This window comes from Xiphophorus hellerii, chromosome 13 (assembly GCF_003331165.1).
Source record: "Xiphophorus hellerii strain 12219 chromosome 13, Xiphophorus_hellerii-4.1, whole genome shotgun sequence".
Classification (NCBI taxonomy): Eukaryota; Metazoa; Chordata; class Actinopteri; order Cyprinodontiformes; family Poeciliidae; genus Xiphophorus; species Xiphophorus hellerii.
Window position 1 is genome coordinate 4,520,522 of NC_045684.1, and position 21,080 is coordinate 4,541,601.

The 21,080-nt window shown below is 37.9% G+C and overlaps 1 protein-coding gene across 8 annotated transcripts in view; it reads right to left on the minus strand.

The window, feature by feature from the left end:
• Positions 1-20,580, minus strand: part of LOC116731316 (uncharacterized) — a 43,568-nt gene extending 22,988 nt beyond the window's left edge. For 4 of the 8 annotated variants that reach the window (XM_032581038.1, XM_032581036.1, XM_032581035.1 and 1 more), the window contains exons 1-2: positions 20,384-20,578; positions 1,886-1,923 (exon numbers count right to left, since the gene is read on the minus strand). In XM_032581038.1, coding sequence (XP_032436929.1) covers positions 1,886-1,923; positions 20,384-20,411 — 66 coding nt within the window. In that variant the 5' untranslated portion in view covers positions 20,412-20,578. Of the gene's footprint in view, positions 1-1,885; positions 1,924-20,383 lie in introns of all 8 variants that reach the window. The other 4 variants (XM_032581037.1, XM_032581033.1, XM_032581034.1 and 1 more) reach the window with 3 other exon arrangements.
• Between the last annotated feature and the right edge of the window lie 500 nt (positions 20,581-21,080).

Here is a 21,080-nt window from a genome sequence, read left to right on the forward strand (position 1 = left end):
CAATTAGGAGTCATTAATTAATCCTGGTGGCACACTTTGGGGAGAAAGTCGATAACATGCAAACTCTAGCCAAAAAAAGGCTCTGACTCAGCAGGAGTCATCAGTAAAAGGTTTCAAGCTAAAAATAAATAAATAAATAAACTTTCTGGAGAAAGTCATAGGTAATAAATGCCATCATCTTCAGAATTTCTCCTATTTCATCATATTTTGGAGATTCCTTTCCTAGGAAGTCAACAATATGAAGACTGACATTGAAATAAGGGAAATCTCATGCAACAGACTGAAATGGGGCCACTGTGGCTTTACTGCACGTGCCTTTAACCTGTCGTATGCCAGGACATTCCAATATATTTAATGTTTTACTGACTTTCTGAAGTCTGCTGTGCCTTACAGACATCCCTAGTGACAGCGCCAGATTCACACAGCAGACACACTTCCAGGCCACTCTGCCTTCAGCCTATTCATCACTAGTAATATGAATAATCATTTGAATTGAGGTCAGGAAACTGGCTCAGCCTGCTGAGAACATTTCACTGATAGGGCAAAAAACATGTTGGCTGCTTGTAAGTTAGACTCATGTTTGCGTGCACTGACCTAAAAATGGATGACTATGTATTAGATAATGCAGAATGTCATCATTTCCATCATGTTAACTCTAAGTTCCTGCTGTTGGAGAGGGTTAATAGGTAGTCTGTTCAGAGTTGGAGGAATTATTCCTTCAGAATTGTCCATAGTGTAAAACTGGACAGGGTTAACAGGTTAGAAAAGGGTAACTGACAAAGGCTGGGGGCAAAAGCAGTTCAGGAGGGATTCACCCTGTAACTGGTGGGTTGTCAGTTCAAATCCCACTCTGGGTTTTTTTAATACTTATTAGCAAAGTGGAACAGAATGTGATAATGAGTCAGTTCATCCATTGATTAGGGAGTTTTATTTTACGTTGACAATAGATGACTTAAAGTGATTTTCAAAATTTAACTTAGAATCTAAGGAAAGTAAGGAAATTTGGTCACTTTGGTGACAAATAAAGCATATCCGTCATAAGGAGATCAGTCATAGTGATTCTCTGATCACAGATCATAATCTGTTATATTTTACAATAATGAGAAACAACAACAACAAAAAAAAACAGAAGGAAGGAGCAATAAGAAAATCTTCAGAAAATAATTTACAATTACATAACTTTTATGATTATCTATCTCTAAAATCAAAATACTTAACCATCAAGTAATATACACGGATTTGTGATGGGAGAGTATGAAATGGATTGCTATGGTTACGAAACATAAGTAGGTTGGAATGAGATGGTAATGCATGAGTACAAAAAGGTGTAGAAATTGGCATTACTCATTTTTTTCTGTCTAAGCAGATATCTAGTAACCAAAACAGTTAAGCAGAAGTGGATGGTTTTGTTCTGTGAGCTGTATTCATGTAAAATGTCAGATATAAAAGAAGGTTGGGCAGACACTGAATGTGTCAGGTGAGTTTTGTGTTTTATCACTGGAGGCTTGTTGTAAGCTTTGTCCTCAACCCTCTGGTGCACAAAAGATTCAGGGATGACACATACTGACATAGAAAATAAACACACACTTCATTCTATGAAGGTAGTTCTTTCTTGCTGGTATTGTTGCTGTTTTCAAAGCTTAAATACAGGCAACCATTTCAAGGCAGGGACCTTTAATTTAACATTATGATACAGTTGTGGGTGGATAAAAATGCTTCTCTTTCACCCCTAGCAGAGAATAAACAACTTTCCCACAGATGAATACACCAACAACCATTTATTTTGTATTTTGTCAAAGCTGCTTTGAAAAACAAAACAAAACATTTTAATGAAGACTTATTTGTGCAGAACGGAGGCATGAAAGTAAAGGTAGAAGCATTTTACCTGATCCCCATCTTTCCGTACCGGCACCGCTTCTGCTGCTGGAGAGACAAGAAGAGAAAGAAACAGAGAAAATAAATTGAATGTAAGAATAATTCATTATCAGGAGCATTACTGGTGTCAGGTCCTGAGTAGAAAACACAGATGCAAGAAAACAGACAAGATAAGCCCAGAATTACTTTGTGTAAGTTGGACACAATAGCGACAGATGAGGGAGGGAAAGGCAGAAATAACGGCAGCGAGGAAGATAACAGCGTGTTGAACCAATGTACCCTCTGGCATCATCAGTAGGGAAAGTGACAACATTGTCCAGTATTTCTCTCTTAGGCACACACACACACACACACACACACACACACACAAAACCGGGCTAAAATTAGATTAATTATCCATGCTGAGCTTTAGCTCACAGAGGGCACAACCAGTGCAAATCATGAAGGTTAGAGTTGATCGAGAAATATATGAGGATGATGAGCTATTCCCAAGAATCTCACAAAAAGTAATGAAAAACCACTTTAATAATTTAGGAGTCCTCTTATAAAAGCATTAACTGCTGTATTATGGCAGAGCCCAAAGATTACCATGAGATTATGAGATTATATTCAACATGTTACCCACATTACACCGTGAAGATGAGAATGAGAAGTTAGTCATAAAAACATAAAGCTGTCTCATGTATACACAGCAAACCAAATCCATTCATTAGTTGTCTACACCAGCTCATCCTAGCAGGGTTGCAGGTGGGGCTGTCTCCAAGAGTTATTGGGAGAAAGGCAGGATACACTCAGGAAAGACTGACTATCCATCACCCAGTAAAACACAGACAGACAGGACAAAGATCTGTGCATCCACACACTCATAAATACAGGCGTATTAGAGTGACCAGCTAACGTAACAGTAAATCTCGAGTACGTGGAGAGAGAACCAACAAAGCTACAACCCTGCTGTTGATAAATAGACACAGACAGACAGACAGACATCTTGGATTTACCAAAAACAGAGTGAAATTTATTAGTTTCTTTGTGTTCTATGTGGAGGAAAGTACTGTACTTACATAACTTAAATTAAACAATTACTAAAGTTAACTGTCTTGATTTTTAACATACATTTTCAAGATTTTTATTGAAAACTGTAATCAAATAACATTAAACATTATTGAATCGCAAAACAACAAATAAAATTATCTAATGTTTTATCATACTGAAATCGTTTTTTATCATTTTCCAAGTTCTTATTTATGTTAAGACTCATCAACCTTCTAGACTGTGATTTATTATGACATACAGTAGTCGCACTTTGGTCCCGGTTTCCAAAACTGAGGACATTTTGTTAGAACACATGCATGTCCAGGTTTTATATGTGACTGACCTATTGAATATATTTTATGTTTGGTAGCTCATCTTCTCTATCTCTGACAGTATATTACAGCTGAAGTGTTTACATGAATGCATCAAATTCTGGATGAACACCAAAACAGGCTGTAATTCATAGGTACAAAGGTGAATTAGATGTAAATTTACCCAGAGTTCTGTGGATCATGTGAATCAGTCATCTCAGTATTATGTTTTTCTTGGAAGCGCTGTCTTTTATTGCGGCAATAAGATGAGTGAAAATGAAATATCTGGCCAGCCAAACACTTAGAGCCAGCTCTAAAATTAGATTAATTATCCATGCCATTCCTTGGCATAGGGGGCCTCAACCTGCATGAGTCACTGATGCCCGTGATGGTGAAGGATATTAGACTTAAGTGGCAATGAAAGGAGAGGCTTCCCCCTTGTTAACACAAATTATAACCTGCACCTATAATATCTAGTGGTGGAAAGAGCTGAGAAAGAAATTGCTCCTACAGTGATAACTGGGTCCCTGCTGCAGAACTGAATTTCATTTGCTACAAAATTAAGTTCTGTCTGATAAAAACAGATGAGGTCAGTTGTAAGGTGCTTAAGTACAAAATTGCTTAAGTTGTATAATATGAATCTCAGACAGTTTCAAGTTGGAGTAACCCTGAGCTCCAAGCTCCTGTCATTAAAACACTTAATTGACACAAATTTAAGAATAACCTTTGAACTTCTTGCCTCTACCCTTTGATGAAATCCTTAGTGAAGTGGATTTAAGAGTCAAAATCAATACTGCAGCTTGGACTCACTTACCAGTCTACCTTGCGCAAAGGTCCAATAAATCATAGGTATAGTATCCCTAACAAATGGCTGAACATCTACATCAATGCAGTCTACATTGATTTGACGCTTTCTGCCAGGTCCCACCCCACTGAAGGGGAGTGTATTCAGTTGATGGCACCTAAAATACTCCAGGGTTTATACCTCCTGTACTGGAGGACAACGTTTCAATCCAAATAGGTATCAGGAGAACGATTCATGGTGAAGACTGTAGGCGGTGGGAGGTGGGCAGTCATGAATTAATCCTGGACAATATCCAAATGTTAAGATGAGAGTCCCCAAAGCACAGGAATGCCTTCAGTATTCAGCAACTTATAAGTCATATGAAGACTGTAAAATTCTACCATCTTCTTGTTGATAATTGACATTGTATTGAAAGCAGGATGACACATAATACTTCCTGTCGACTAAGACAGACCTCTGGTTTGGTTCCCAACCAACTTTCTTTAACTAACTTTAAAACCAGATTTACACAAAGTATCATACCAGCAGAATGATTGTTTCTTAACAAACAATTGTTTGTTTTTTCAGCACAATGGCCAGCAATAGTAATTCTAAATTACAAAAATGCTCTACTTCAATCAGGCCTAGCAAAGTGGCAACAATGGCAGCAGCATCTTCTGACATGTAACCACCTTAATCCAGGTGTCAATTCGGTCTCTTCATGTCTCAGTGGATGGACAGAGGGATGAAGTTAGATCTTTTCAGGGCCAACTTCGGGCAGCAGAAACCCTGGCTTGCAAAAACCTTCAATAAATTTGTGAAGCTGAAGCTGCTGTCAAAACTAAGATGGAAGGCAGCAGCTGTTCCGCTCTAATATGCATTTATCTTAATGGATGTAGACACACTGAGGATTTTATAACCTAAAAATGCTTTCTACTCTTCTACAAGAGAAAACATCAGGTTTGTTGCTGGCACAGTTTACGGTGAAGTTGAAAAAGAAACTGCAGGACACAAAGTGGTATTATTCAAAGTACAGAATGGGTTGCAGCTCAAAAGGTGTCTAGTTATACAGAAATCCAAACAGCTGTTTAAAACAGAGCAGAACAGATACTGAATTGGAAGCAATGAAAAGGGACAAGCAATAAACACAGACTTTCACAAACGTCAGTTCATGGGAAGTGACTGAAGAACTTAAAAATATAGCAAAATTTAAGGATATCATTTCTGTCACAACAATGAGTTACTGTAGGTTGACTTGTTCAACTTTGCAAGCTCCATTCGCAGAATCTTTCCCTGTCTCTGCCTCTCTCTGTGTTAATGAAAGGCATGCAGTCTTAGTCATGACTCTGCTCTCTGTGAGCACATTTGATATCTAACCCAGGGGATCCCTGAAGCCATTTACTTCACACAACATACCCTCATGCACTCAGCCACTTTCAAACAGACACAAACACACACATACTGTAACTCCACCATGCATGCACCTCTGGACCTCTTGAGATGATGGAGCTTCCTCCCAAAGCCACAGGAGAGATGAGAGGGAAAGAGCAGGTGGGGTGGATAAAATGGGAAAGTCTTCAAACAACAAACAGAGATCAGGGAATAGTGTGGAAGCAACCTGGGGTAGAAATGCTGACCCAGACTCATGGCAGGGCAAAAGGTATAGCTCTGCTGGGGATACTGACAGGGCAAGCAGAACGCACTACAGCAGATAAGTTAGAGGCAAAACAGAATAAATAAAGAGAATAAATAAATATTTGTATTTAGAGAATACAAATGATATCCTCTAAAACAAATTATCTTTTCTGTTTTGATTTTTTTTTCATTCAAATTATCTGTTTCATATTTAGATCAAATCTACTTACACTGGGTGTTAAAAAATTGCTCAATGTTAATTTGTAAAGCTGCTCCTTCTTCAGTCTTTTTTTCAATCTCTTTTTTTAGGCCTGATCTCACCTCTGCTGTGTTTCATTTTCTCAGTGCATGCAGACTTCTTGCATTCCTTTGTTCACTTTCAGATCTCTGCTGTTGCTTTTCTCTCTTCAGATGTGTTTTACCATGCATTTCATGTCTAAACTCATCTGCCACTTCCCCTGTCAGATGTGTCTTTCCAGACTAAATACTTTTGCAGTGTCCTGTGTTTTTAAGTAAAGTTTCTTTCCTCTGTCTTTACAGAAGTTGCAAGTTGGGTCATTCAACTGTAACATTCTTGCACAAAAAAGGAGTTTTGCTCAACATTATGAGAAAGGAAAGACAAGGAAGGAATAATGCAACAGTGAGAAAGTAAGGAAAAAGGTAAGAAAATGACATTTTCTAGACATTGGGGCAGGGCATAGTTTGGAAATATTAGTATTTTATTAATATATAAAATCATATTCTAACTCCAGTTGTCCATACAGTTAAAATGTACGTATACAAGAAAGGTGTTGTATTTTTTAGTGTTAGAATAATTTCTGTGTTACTGATGCTAATTCTTTTTTATAGACTTACCAAAAACTTGGTAATTAATCACAGTCTGATTGTGATTACAGTTTGTTTTTTGTTTTTTTCTGGGACTGCAGAGTAATTTTTGCTTGTTAGTGTGTAAACATGCAGCTTGGAGCTTCTGAGGTTTGGTACACTATGTGTGAGGCTTTTAACCTTTGAGGAAAAGGTCAGCAGTGTTTGTGCAAAAATCCAGACACTCTGCAGTGGAGTTGCACCAAAACAAAAGCCCAGCTGATATGAAAAGGAGTGCCTTCTGTATGACCTCAGATCTAATTTATGGACATCTATGAAAACATGTTTCCACTGATAAATCCTCCAGGCAGTTGTTTTCCTTTCATATCAAAAAGTTCATGGTTTTTGTTACTGTGATTGTTCTTTTTTTGTTAATTACTAATCAGCTGCGATAAACTGGTGGTCCCCCAACCTGGTCCTCAAGAACTCTCTTGCCTTGGCGCATTCACACCAGCCCTGTTTAGTCCACTTTAACTCACAAACTCATTTGCCTAGAATATCCGGTTCATTTGGGGAGGAGTGAATATGTAATCCAACTTTGATGTGGGCCAAAAAATGAAATCTATTTTTCATTTTTGAAAAACTGATTTTTAATAGGTTAAAAACCTATAGGTCTCGGTTTGTTAAAGTGAACTCTGGTGTGGTTCAAATGCATATGCAAGTGCACTGAAGACCGCTCCCAAAACAGGAAGTGATTTATAGTGCAGGGCATTCCGGGTAAATACAACCAAGCCAAACGTGCGAGTCTAGCCCAAGTGGGAGATATAACTTGTAGTCTTTTACCAAAGACAAAAAAGAAATCCTACAACTGTTAAAATCTGCCAAAATGACCCTTTACACCTCAATCCTAAATAAAGCCAAATATTTTCTTTCTTTTTTTTTTACCTCAGTCACCCTACTGGACAGATACTTCAAATTTTTTTATTTTTTTTTTACATTTCATCTAACACTTAATTTTGAAACATAACACATTGAAAATCTTTACTATTGTCTTTATCCTTCTCCAAAAACAACATTTAAGTTCAAACAGACCTCATGTATGAATACTTTCTGCAGACTCATTTTAATGTCATCTGAGAGTGTAGCAAGTCTTAACGAGGTATTAGTGCTCCAGAAGTCTAAGAAACTGTAACAACCAATAATAAAGGATTATGCTCATTTTCTTTTTTTGGGATATATTTTTAACTGGAAGTTACCACGATGATAAAACTGTGTCTAACAAGAGGTAATATTAAGACGATCAGATATTGAAATGATTAAGTTTAAGAAAAAAATTCAGAATTCATGCAGTCAATACATCTTGAACAGGTTTAGGAGACATTACTGTCATAGTAAATTGTATTTCTGTTCAAGTGATTTTATATAACTGTGATAATTATTGCAATTTTTTTTTTTTCAAATGTACAAGTTTACTTTGGTAAAGTCACACAATGTTCAATATACCAAAGTAAAAAATGTTGAATTATCACTATTCAACAATGAGTCAAAAAATAAAATCAAAACCAACACAGGTGACAAGCGAAAATATAAGTTTCCTTTTTTAAAATAATTTTATGAACTCAGTGCACAGTAGAGGATTGGAGCAATAAAATAATGACAATGTTGTGTTAAAACTTGTAACATTTAATGTGCAGCTCAGTTTAGTCACTCTCTGAGGAGCTATACAGCTAAATGTCTAGTCCACAGGAACAGTGGGAGAGGGAAGGAAAAGCAAGATGAAACAGAATTTAGGTGGTGAATTAATGAATGAGAGAATATAGGAGATTTGGGAGGGAAAGGAATTAATAGCTTATGAAAAATTATCAAAAGAATGGAGGTAATGTAGAGCGTGCAGAGAAGGCAGTGTGTGGCCCTTGATGCATGAACCTGTACATGTAGCCTGATGTATACACACAGGGAACAGCTGAGTGCATGTCTGAGGAAGGGTGGAATTGTGGGATGCAGCAACAATAGGTCCTGACAGCTCACTGTGGCACACCCTCGCCTGTCGGCTGCCATCCCTGTGGGAGCTCAGTGTATGTTTCTGTCTTCGCACATGTGCTCCTGTGTGTGTGAAGCGACACACACAGCTTGTGACAATGATCCAAAGCGAAGTGAAGTCTGACTCACCTCCGCTTCAGTGGAGGACGCTCTGAGCCGACACCAAACACTGGGGGAGTCCTGCTCACTACGCCTCAATGGGGCAATACCTTCATCCAGCCATTCCTTTCCCGTTCAGTGCATCTCTCTATGTCTGTGGGTTGTATTCTAAATTCACCAAGACAACCTTACCTTACCTTCTTCAATTTTCAAACAAAACCTCGCCAAGTAAAATTTTGCTAAAAAAAAGTTACAAATTTGATTTTGTCTTGTTTCTTACCAGCATGTCAGTGTTGCTGAAAGTAAACGGTGAACAGATTTTAGACAAAGATGCTGATATCTGAATCTGACCAAGAGGTAATTTAAATAGAATCAGATGGGTAAATCAAGCCATATTTTCTTTGTTTATGTTTGAGCTAAATTTGAACAGCAGTTAGCTACATTTAAAAAGGTATGTATACTTTTGCATTAGGGACAATTACTGAAAATGAATGCCCCTGATCTACTTTAAAAAGCTTAAGATTACATTAAAAATACATTTCACTGAAATATTATGATGGACATGGCAATTTTCTATATGTATATATATATAAAAAACTAAACTAATTATGAATGTATTTTAAGGTACTTGAACACGTTTAATAGGATTGACAATAAAGTGGAGTTTTCTGTAATTATTCAGAGAATTTTAATTAAATCCAGTAACAATGATTTCCACTAAGCAGTTGCCACAGGATTAATGACATTATAGATGTCAATTCTGATGACACTGACTGAGAAAAATATCATTTTTCACCGACCTGCATGAATCACCCCTACACACTGTGAAATTAGAGCTTGTTCAGGACTTCATCCTTCCATCACTTTCAGACAATGCATATTATTCAATTTGTGTAGTAAGTGTATGATGACTAAAGAAGTGAGATGTGTCTATTGTTGGAGCCATCAGAGCTGCAGTCAAAAATACTGAGATGTTCACATCCAGCGATTAGAAACACAACTAAACTTTTTGAACCAGAGATCAAAGGATGTTCCTGGGATTTTGTATTTGTATCCTCCAATCTAACCTCCTCTATAAGATGGTGCAAGCCTACAGTATCCTGCCATTACTCCAAAAACAATGGATATTCTCAGCCTTGGTATAATATGCTGTCTTTGAACTCTTTCTAAGTAGGTTTAAAGGTTTAAATACCTGATAAGGTTGACATTAGCCATCAATTTAGAATGACACAGCTGTGTGTATTTACATGAGCCATATGGTTAAGATGTGAAAATAAACTGTCTTCACTGCTTGTGTTAAGCAGGGCACATTAAACACCAGATGATACATTTAAGTGGTGTGTCAGACTGACTCTGTTAGGAGCCCTTTATCTGTAAGCCAGACAGATAATGTTAAACATTCACATAAACAACAACAACAGAGCAAGTGAAGTGAAGTCGCAGGTTCCACACAAAAACAAATTTCCAGGATTAGACAAAATGTTCGTAAAGATCATTCCCAGCACTAACTACAATATATATAAATTATATAGTGGTGTTTCAATCTTGAGAGAAAATATTCTGCTTTGAGTAAATAAAGTAAAGAAATGCTTTAGCAGTGCCATTTTACACATCTTTTCTTTATCATATGTAGTATAAACTACAACTCAGCCAGGCTGCTTGTGGTGATCATGGAGAAAACAATAAAAACAATACTCAGACAAAAGCATGGGATAAAATGGTCATTAATTTTTTTAACAGAAACATGTGCAGGTTTCAGACAGCATCTTTAATAAGTACCATTAACTATCCCTGTCCTTCATTATGCAGATGCTTTGTCTGCACTGATGAAAATTTACTTGCCTCTCCATGCCTAAGGCTTGAAGTGGCTCCAACAGCAGGACAATCTGATCCCTTTTACTTCTATTAAAAATGATTGTGTTAATTTGAGACACTGAAGATAACTTTCAATTTGAGATTGTCAGGAGATCTTTAGGTATGATGTAGCAGTGTACTGCACAAAAATATACAGTACACAACACAAAAAGGTGTGATTTGTTTCACAAAATGTGCTTTTCTTTAAGTTTAAGCCAATATAAATACCTTTTAAACATCCCACCACACACAGCAGAGGAAAACAGTGTGACATGAGTTCAGGAAAATGTCTCTAGAATACATTTAGATAGTGAACAACAGGGCTGACATTGGAGGATTTCAGCTGCCAACCTGCTTAATTAAAGTTGTGTCAAGATTTTTTTTTTAATCATTGTTTTCAAAACCTTTCAATTAAGAAATTTTGTTGCTCACTGAGCATTGTTCTTTGCATCACCCACCAAAGGCACCAAAGTCAATATTTAAGTTTGGCTCGGGGACATAAAGGCTTCCCTGGGAGAGCTGATGCCACACCTGACTGGGCAAACCTAAAACAGATGTTAAACAGCTTCTGCTCTTTAATAGCAGCTGAGATCAGCGCAATTTCATGCAGATATGCAAATTATCACCTCTTTTGACTTTATGTTCATACTCTGATTGGTTCATTATGATCTTGTTGTGCAAAATGTGATGAGTATACCTCCAGAATATGTTAGATTTTATACTCCCTCAAAAAATGAAGTGAAAATGTTACCTTGAAGCAATGGGTGCATGTCAAGTCCTGTGATGTTCAAATCAGCCAGTGAACTGTCAGTTCTTGTAGTCACCATTGTTGATGGAGGGAGAATGGGCAGATGTAAAAAAGTGAGTGACTTATGGCATTTCATCTTGGTTACATTGTTCAGAAATAGAAATATTTGTGGGGTAACGTGACCAGATGTCAGAAATGAAAACAACAAACTGTCTATTCTTTAAAACATCTTATATTTTAGGATGAAAGAAAATGTGAATATGGTAATATGGTACTAACAAAGGGCACAGTTCTTGCAGGTCTGTTATTGTGGCTAATGTCTAAATACATGTTAGCTTATAACTTTTTAAGCATGAATTCTGACAATAATGAGGTTGATTTTTAATAGCATGAATGTCTACCACACAAAAATAATTCATAATAAAGACAAGTAGAAGAAAGAATTCTATGGCCTTTTTAAACAGGTTTTCTCTTTCACTGCTTCCACACAGGCTGCACTGTGGCACAGTTAGTAGCACTATCACCTTGTAGCAAGAAGGTCAAGTCAGTAGTGTTTCTACATGGAGTTTGCATATGCAGGTTCTTTTTTGATGCTATGGCTTCCTCTCACAGTCCAGACTAATAAGTTAATTGCTCTCTCTAAATTGTCCTGAGGTGTGTGTGTGGATGCATTGTTGTGTGTCTCTGTGTTTCCGTATGATGGATTGGCGCCCTGTCCAGGGTCTACCCTGCCTCTCACTCAATGACTAGAATTAGATAATGGATGTGCATGTGGTGCTGTTTATCAAGCATCACGTTCTGTCCAGGATGATATTTAGAATTAGCAATAACATGGAAAATCCAATAAGTGAATGGACAAATGATAGTATTAAGCTAACAGCCATGGAGAGCAGAATGATCTTAGCTTTTGGTGTAAACTTTGAGCAGCAGCTACTGAAACACAGGTTGAGTAAGAATCAAGACTTTGACACAAAGAAAAATATATTTAGTGGGACTAAAACTGAACAAAGTGCTTATAACTCTTGAAACCAGCAAAGTCACAATTCACTAAGTTTACACTAAATAGGCTTTGTGAACAGTGAGCTACTGTAAAGTAAGCAATTCTAAGTATTATGGCAATATTTGGTCATTGATCAATTTAGCCCTTGATTAGCACACATTGGTTACTTGCACTTTAAACTATTTTAATGAAATGCATCAAAACTAAATACTTCCACTTTTTCCAGTTTGGAAATACATGTACAAATTGAATGTTCTTTTATTCATTTTTTTTAATAAACCGAGGGTGCATTTGTTTTTTGAAAATCGCACCATTAATAAATGACAACAGGAAAAAACAATAAATCTGAATTTCCTAAGCAGGATATCACCAAAAAGCTATATATTTTAAACACCTATAAAAGAAAAAGGCTTCATAATCAATTTGTTTTATTATTTCTTGCTTTTGGTTGTTGTGTTTTACTTTGTATATTTAAAATATCTTTCAGTTCCAGTGTTAAGTGTTCTTTACTAAATTAAAGTTCATCGGTCTTTGAGAGGATGAACTTACAGTATATTATTATTAGTTATTTATCACAATAATTTCTTGTACAATTTATCATCCAGTAAAATGTGTTATTGTTACAGGCTTAGAGACCCATAAAACAAACAACCATTCATACATACGGACAATGTAGAGCACGCAGTAAAGTTAGACAATGCTGAGGTTGATGTGACTGTGGGAGGAACCCTACGTACCTGATAAGAACCCATACATGCAGAAAGACTCCAGGCTGGGATTTGAACCCAAGACTTACTTGCCGCAAGGCAACAATGCGACTGCTCCACCATTCATTTCTAAAATTACCAGAAGAAAAATGATCCGCTTAGAGGAGACAGACATTGGCAGTGACCCAAAGCAAGGCTCCATTAAGGTGCCATGGGCCCTGAGGCAAACAATGTTGCCCCTTCAAATTGTCTCTCATCCAACCTATACAAAGGCTGCACAAAGGCCAGCTTCACACTGGCAGAATGTCATGTGTTGTGCTTCAGAGCATGCTACATGTGGTCCTTCCACAGCTGTGTTTGCTTATTAAATCAATGGAAACCTCGCAGAATTCTTCATTGTCGGTTCAAAACAACGCTGAACCGAATTAATGAGTGATAAACCCACCAGACTGTATAACAATGCTAGACAGCCCTCACTATCAAAGTATGTTGAGCGCCAATAGATAAGCTTTAGCATTTGTTTTGATGGCTGCCTTTATGAGAGGAGAGTGTGCGCTGAGACAGACTCCAGCCTCTCTGTAACCTTGGAGAGGGGAAGTGGGTGGAAACAGTAAATTAAAGAATGCCCAAGGACAGTTTGGCTGCTGAAGCTTGAACAGAGTCCTGCTTTTCATGTGTAACATATCTATTTTTTCTATTTAGAAATGCTATATATTTCCGTTGCAAGTTAAAATGACTTTGTTGAGCAAGTCTAAATATTTTTTGTGATCATTACATGACTTCTCATGTTAAATCATAGGATTTAAATCCAAGATCTAATCTTCTATTGGCTCTTACACCATTCAGAATTTCTCATTTTAGTCTCGTTTCAAACTGCTTTGCATCTTAAAATTAATCAGGCGGCTTCAGGTTTCCCTGCTGAGTAGCTGGAGCCCCAGCAGTAAAAGTTCAGAGGAGAAAATAGGAAAGGAGAGACTCAGAATAAAAGGAGAGCCCGAAGGAGGCGTCACCTTCATTTTCTATTACTGACCTGAATCAATACAGCTAAAAATAAAACCAGCAGGACCCTGATCCTGTTGCATTTGCAGATGACCGCACAGGCCGAGTGTCACATCAGATGCGACTTGAATTATCCAACCTCTGTTTATTTATGTGGAACTCAAGCTGCTGCCTGCCAAACAGTGAGTGCTTATGTTTGGGTTTTTTTCACTTGGTCAAAGCATCTCTGTCTCTTTCTTTATGCTGCCAGCTACTGTAGATCTACACTATACAGAGCAAATGTATACATCATGTATAGATGTTTCCATAGAACACCTTGCTAAAGTATTCATATTTAATTGTTAACATTTTTTTTCATATTACAATCACAAACCTCAGTGAATTTATTTACATGTTTACGGGATAGATGGTGGAAGGACAATGACACATCTTCCAGAGTATTTGAGATTTGTTGCAGGTATTTGATAAAGTCATCAAAGTGTTTTACTTACTTGGGGTGTAATGACAAAAAAAACAAAGTTAATACTATGCGCCTAAACATTTTGAGATTTTTGGGACCTCGAATGTCTGATCTGGTCGTACCTTTTTACGTAGACAAAACAAGATATTAAAAGAGGCTTATTTTTGAACTTCAAATTTGGGGAATTTTGGTCTAGTATCTGCTGGGATGCTGTTATAGTTCAGAGTCTTTCAGCATATCAGGAGGTTTAATCCCCCTCTTTTGTGTGATGCTTTCTATTAGTGCCTGTTAGACCCCAACCTGAAGGTGCTGAGACAGAAATGTGACTCTCTGCCTGACAGCCTTTCTGAGTGAAAGTCTTGCTGTCTGAGTGATGACTGCTAGACATCAGCCTTACTGTAACTGGAAGATAATCGAGTGTAATAAGAGGCAGTGATAGTTCAGTTAACTGGCACTCTGCGGGAAACACAGCTGAGGGAAACAATAGAGTACCAAAATACCAAACCACAATGATATTGCAGCATTGACGAGATAATGGAAAAACCTAGAACAGGAAAGACTGTGATAGAGCACAATTGGCTTTGCTTTTCTAATCACTTGTATTCTTCTCTGCAGAGTACCAGGAGGAAGAGACGCGTGACAAAGCGAGCCTGAGAAGTGAAAGTGACACAAATAATGTCGGGTCAACTGTTGACCAGTATTTACTGTAATGTTTCTCTCTCCGTCTCTCAGTGACCTCCCTCTTTTACCCCTGATCTATTTTTAGCGGCAGACGCTCGCTCTCAGGGATAATATTAGAATAGATGTGGCTCAGAAGAAACACAGCAGGAGCTATTCTGCAGGCAGTAAGCTGGAGGAAAGGGGTGGTGTCTAGTCACTTGGACTGTTTTAACAAGCTTTGTCATGCTGGTTACCTCTGAGGCTTGCAACATTTCTTCTTCTATTCAATAGTACTTTTATGCTATCTGTGGCTTTTGCCATATTGTGGTGTTTGAACATAAGAAGGTAAGTGAAGACTGAAGACAGTCTAGTGTCTTCAGTTTTGTTGAGGGTGTCGGTGCTCAATAAGAAATTCTGAGTCTCCATTCTTCAAAATGGCTGCAGCCGTATTTTGAGTATCAAAACAACAGCATCTCATTATAGTTTTAATAATCATCTCTATGTTATGCATTAAAATTTTATTCTGAATACCTCAAATGAACAATAGAAGATACAGAACATTCTTCTAAATTAATTTGTTCACATTGGACCAACCAGACATTAATTTTTGGTAATATCTCAACATCAGAGATATTAAGATATTACAACAAAAAATACAGATGAAGAAAAAAGCTTTAATCACACTAAACTGATATGTTTTTTTAGTTGCTGGCACAAGGTAGAAAACTTTCCAGTATAATTTTTTTTCCCCAATAGAACCTTCTTGCATATGAATATATTATTCAAATTAGAAGAGTATGATGCCTTACGTCATTTCTCATTTCTTGAAATCTGGTATCTGTACAACAGTGTGTTCACTTAGAATTTTGAAGTCTGACATTTTATGTTAAATTTTTAAAAAATCAACTGGAATGTCATGAAAAAACAGAAATCTGACTCTTTTATTTATTTTTTAAAATGTGGTTTCTGACCTTATCCTGAATCCATAATATGAATGGATAATATGCACATAAAGGGACAGGGACAAATGCAGACATTTACCATTCATTTAAAAATTTGTGATCTGTGAAAAAAAACTTATGTTTCCATCAGACACACACATTGGTAGCCAATACCAATGTTTACCAGCTGTAATATTTTACAAACCAGTTCACACTTTAACTATCATGAAAACTCTAGATCAGAGCAGCAAAAATTTGCATCTTTAGGCAGACAACTATCTGGATATGAAACAATCAAAATAAGAAAAGTACAAAATAGCAAAACATCAAAATGACCTCCATCAGCTCTCTGTTACATTTTCCTTTTAGATAACTTCTTATATTATGTTCAAGCTAACCTTATCTACTCAATTTCCAAACAGTTTGAAAGCAGAATCAAATGCTTTACCTAATAACTTATGTAACTAACTTATTACTTACATATCTGGTGATGAGTTCAATCACTATATAAAGCATTTCTTTTAATGTACAGTAAAAATAGGTTTTGTACCCTCAGTGCAGGAAAGTAACAAATCCTTGCATTTTACACACAGGAACAAAAATTTGGATGAAAAACTAAATACGTTCAATTAGATCTCTGGGCAGGTATATGATGTAAAAAATGTAATCTATTAAGTCACCCTGTAATAGCGCGTTCTCTTTGCTCATTCAGTTTAATTTTTAAACATGAAAAAAAGAAGGTACTGAGCACATTGTTCATATAGTATGATTTGATCTACTCATAACACTGCAAATAGGGAGACGAGAGCAGGGCAGAGATAGAGAGAGAGCCAGAGGAGACGAGGAAACCCACTTATGAAACTAGAAACTAAAAAAGGAAAAAAAACACCAGCATGTATTTGACTCTTCACACCTCAACTCTCTATCCCCAAAAAGCCCTCTGTGTCATTCCACAACAGTCATCACTAATACACCTCCCCCATCCTCAACGTCCTCCATCCAGCCAGCTCAATGACAACCAAAGGTCACATTGTCCTTCCTTTTATTTATTGAAATCCTCCAGCTGCCTCCATTTGTTATCATAAAGGACCTGATGAGGCTTTGATGGTGCATTAACAGGCAGACTTTGGGTGGGGGTTGATCGTCCACTGCTACAATGTGTGTGTCTGAATATATAAGCATGTGAAGACAGGACACTCCAGCTGCATGCTCCACATAATGGAAACTGACAATATACACATTTGAAGGGGCGACCACACTTTACTTTGACAGCAGTTTGAAGTCAGTCTGTTGGATCTTGGTGTTTGTTGTGAAAAGGTCTCTAAATCATAAGTTTCTATTTTGTGAGGACAAATTTCACAATTGAAACATGTGAACACTTTCATTTTTCTGCAGTTCTTAAGATTTTTTTGATGTTCAGGCTTTGTCCTTGCAAGGACACTCAGTCAACTAGATGTTTTCACTAGTATTTTTGAAAACTGATCTTTTAAAATGAGCTCTAAGTCTTTGAGATCAGAAGACCTCCTTCCCATAACTTTATCTTTAGCTCTCTCCACAGATTTTAGCGCCTAAACTGTCAGGAGCAGTTTGTGTTCCAATGCATACTGTACTTAGTGATATACAAAGTCAGTGGCACAAACCTCTATACGGATAGGATCAGAAGAACTGACTGACATCTTCTTGGTTCAAAACCGCACCTTAGACTCCAAATGGATATGATTCTAAAAAATTATATATATACATATTTTTCAATAGGTATACTCAATAAGTGTTTTAAAGCTTTTCATTCCCTTGAGATTGCAGATGCTGCTCAATAGTGAAGCTATTACACAGTTTGGCCATGACAGTATGCTTTTCAGCCAGATTTATTCATAATGACACACATTATTACAACATTCAAAATGTTATGTTGGGAGGTCTAAAAATTGTTTATGCAGATGTAGATGTGTGGCAAAAAACCTTGAAAGCACACCGTTGTCCCAAGGTTTCCTGATCTGGCTTTTAAAAAGTCAGATGGTGAAACCCGCGCATAACTGAGAGAGCAATTAATCATTTATTTTCTTTTTCCAACATTAACATTTCCCACAAATGTACCTTCCAAACAGCTATGCTTCATATAAAACTACATGGCTTAAAGCCTGGCAGGAGAAACTCTCTCAAAACTATGATCTTGATGAGTGTGCAAGACTCCAACAGCTTAGCAGAGCAAATATGAAAGTAGGGAAAGTCTGCAGGATACAGTCTGCAAACCCTGGAGATTTTATATCTGCAAAACTTCCAGAGTCTTGCATGGTGAAGGCTGTCCCTTCCCAAAGCTTGCATGAAGTTTCTGATCATGTACCATTTTAACAATTAGCATTTAAGTGCATTAAGAGGTAACATGGGCTACTATATTTAATAGCAAACATCAACTTCTTTGGCCTCAAGAGAAAGAAAGAGAGAGAGAGATGATCACAAACACTACTACGTTTGCTTTGTGTGTGTTTGGGTCAGTGCTGTTACAAAAGTCACAAGAAATAAGGTATTCAGCTGGCATTGGTAAACTTTATTACAAACAAACCATAAAGTATTTGTGTTGCATTTAAGCTTAAATAGTAGCACTGGATGAGGTCTGAACCTGCACTACTTTTCCTTAACCCACACCTTCTCTCTTTCTACCTGCCAGGTGATGGGACTTTTCCCATCTGTTTTCCATCTGGTGTTATAATGGAACGATAGGATGAACTGTAGGTGCATTTATGGTGGTTTTAACTGATGGGTTAAAACAGTTAAAACTGTTTAACCCAGTTTTAAACACTGGGTTCCATTCAAGTTTATTATTTGGATAGAAGCGGTGGGTGCGTAGTTAGCAATAGCATAGGAGGAAGTAAATGAAGACACTCAGCCCGCATTGAACAAACTTCCAGATATTCAGCAATTGATAAGAATGCTTAAGAAATGTTATTGCTGGCAAAGATGTGACACATAGTCCTACTCCCCAAGGGGTTTTGCAAAGGTCCAATTTCCGGTGAACATTATAGTGTAGCTTCCTTCACAATCAAGCTTAAATACATCATGGCCAAATGTTAGCAATTGGATAATATTAGATCCAATTGTTTAAAACTTCAACAGCATCCAGAAAGCAATCATTTTTGAACAGCTGAGCATCCAGACCTTCTGTACAAAGCTAAGCATAGAACAAGGGACTGGTTGCAGGCTAAAGAGGAATGTGACTGAAAACATTCAAATGCAAAAGAGCTTCAATAAGGTACCTAATGTGATGTCACCAGAGTGATGTGCACATGGAAGCTTGCTTTAGAAGGGTATCAAATAATCATTTACAAGAAAATGGAACCACTGACCAGGAAACACTGTGCTATAGGTGGCAATCTATATGTAAAGTGAGTTGAATTGATTTTATAGAAAGTTTCAGGTGCAAGTAATCTATGCTAAATCTAAGCCTCATCAGCTGTGTGCAGCTGAAACCACCAGTGACTCAAAAGACTCAAGAACTCAACCTAAAGACACACAACCAAGACAAAAAAAAAAAATATGTGCAGTTTGCCGTGTTTCCCAGCAAAGATGAACCGACAAATGCCAGTTAAATAAAGTTAATGTATAAAGCTAGGATCTTCAATCAGTAGCAGAGAATAGTGTGTGAGCAGTTTTCACCTTTGACTTTGCAGAATTGACCTACATGCGCAGAGGGTTTAAGGCTCACACCTGAGTTTACCCAGCCAGGTTCTGAGTCATCCTGTTAGAGTCAATCACCTAGCCTCCCTCTTATAACCCGGAGTGTCAGTGAGTGCGTGTGTGTGTGTCTGTGGGGAGCGTGCACCCTGTATCTTAGATATATTACGTCGCTGCATGACGCACAGTAGAGAGAAAGGAGAGTAGGATGGAGGGAGGAAGGACTGGAAGGAAAGAAGGGGTGAGAACGAGTGGAAGATGGAAGGAGGAGACAGCAAGGGGAGGACGGAGGGGAAATTTTCTCAGACACCCAGCATGGAATGACCTTAGCGGCGTGTCAAGGCGGAGGTCTCTCTCCATCCCTCCCTCTTTCTCCTTGTCTGTCACAGAGAAGCGCGCGCGTTGGCCGCATGTCTGGTGTCATCCATGTGGAGAGGAAAAACGTCAAGAGGTATCTTATTCTGCTCACATCCCTGCCGCCTGTCTGTCCAGCCTCTCCCCTCCTCACAAACACCCCAAAACACACACACGCACACCGAGGTGCTACAGTAATTCCTACAGTAAACTATAAATTCACTGCACCCCAGAGAACACAGGAAAAAAAAAACCTCTTCTGTAGCAACAACTCACTGCAAACCAACTCTAGGGATATAATAAACGTGTATTTCACTTCTTTAACAATGAATTCCTCTGTCTTTTCATTCTCTAAGCGCACCCATCCATCCATCCCTCCACATGGCAGAACAGAAAGCGGCGTGTCCTTACTGATCGTCCGGGATCCAATGCAGCCCATGTTGTCTTACAAAGGCTCGTACAGCTCAGGGAGAATAAAATCCATCCGTCCAGCGGGCATTTCTCCGCTGATCTCTCCGTGCGCTTTCCCCTCTGCTCCGCGTCTCTCCACTCTTGTCTCCCTCTCTGTCCTTCTCTCCTCCGTATGTGAGAAACGGGGAGAGTGTGTGCGTGTCATCCGCGTCGCTCCCTCTCTCCCTTTCTCTTCCTCCCCGTATACCGTCGTCACACACACGCACACCCCGGTCTCCTGTCTCCTGCCGTGGCACGTTTGCACAAACACACTTTATGTGCGTGAACACATTGTCAAAAATTTAAGTAACTTCAGCAAAAAAAAAAAAAATACATGGGTCCCCACACTGAAAGTGAATTCATTAATTGTTCTAAAATCCAGATGTAACTCAAGTTCCACCTTGATTTATTCGTATTGACCCGTAAAGACTCCTTCTCACACATCCACTGTCAGCTGTCCCATATGCAAAGTTGTGAACAATTATTCGCCCCTTATTAAATATTTATGGTTTATGTTTTTTGTCATGCTTACATGTTTCAGCTCAAACTATCAAATAAGTTTGATCAAATTTGACAACTTTCTCTCTAATGAGAAGAGAGATGCATAATTGGGCAAAAGCTGTCAAACACATTCAGGCCCCATGTGAAAATATTTGCC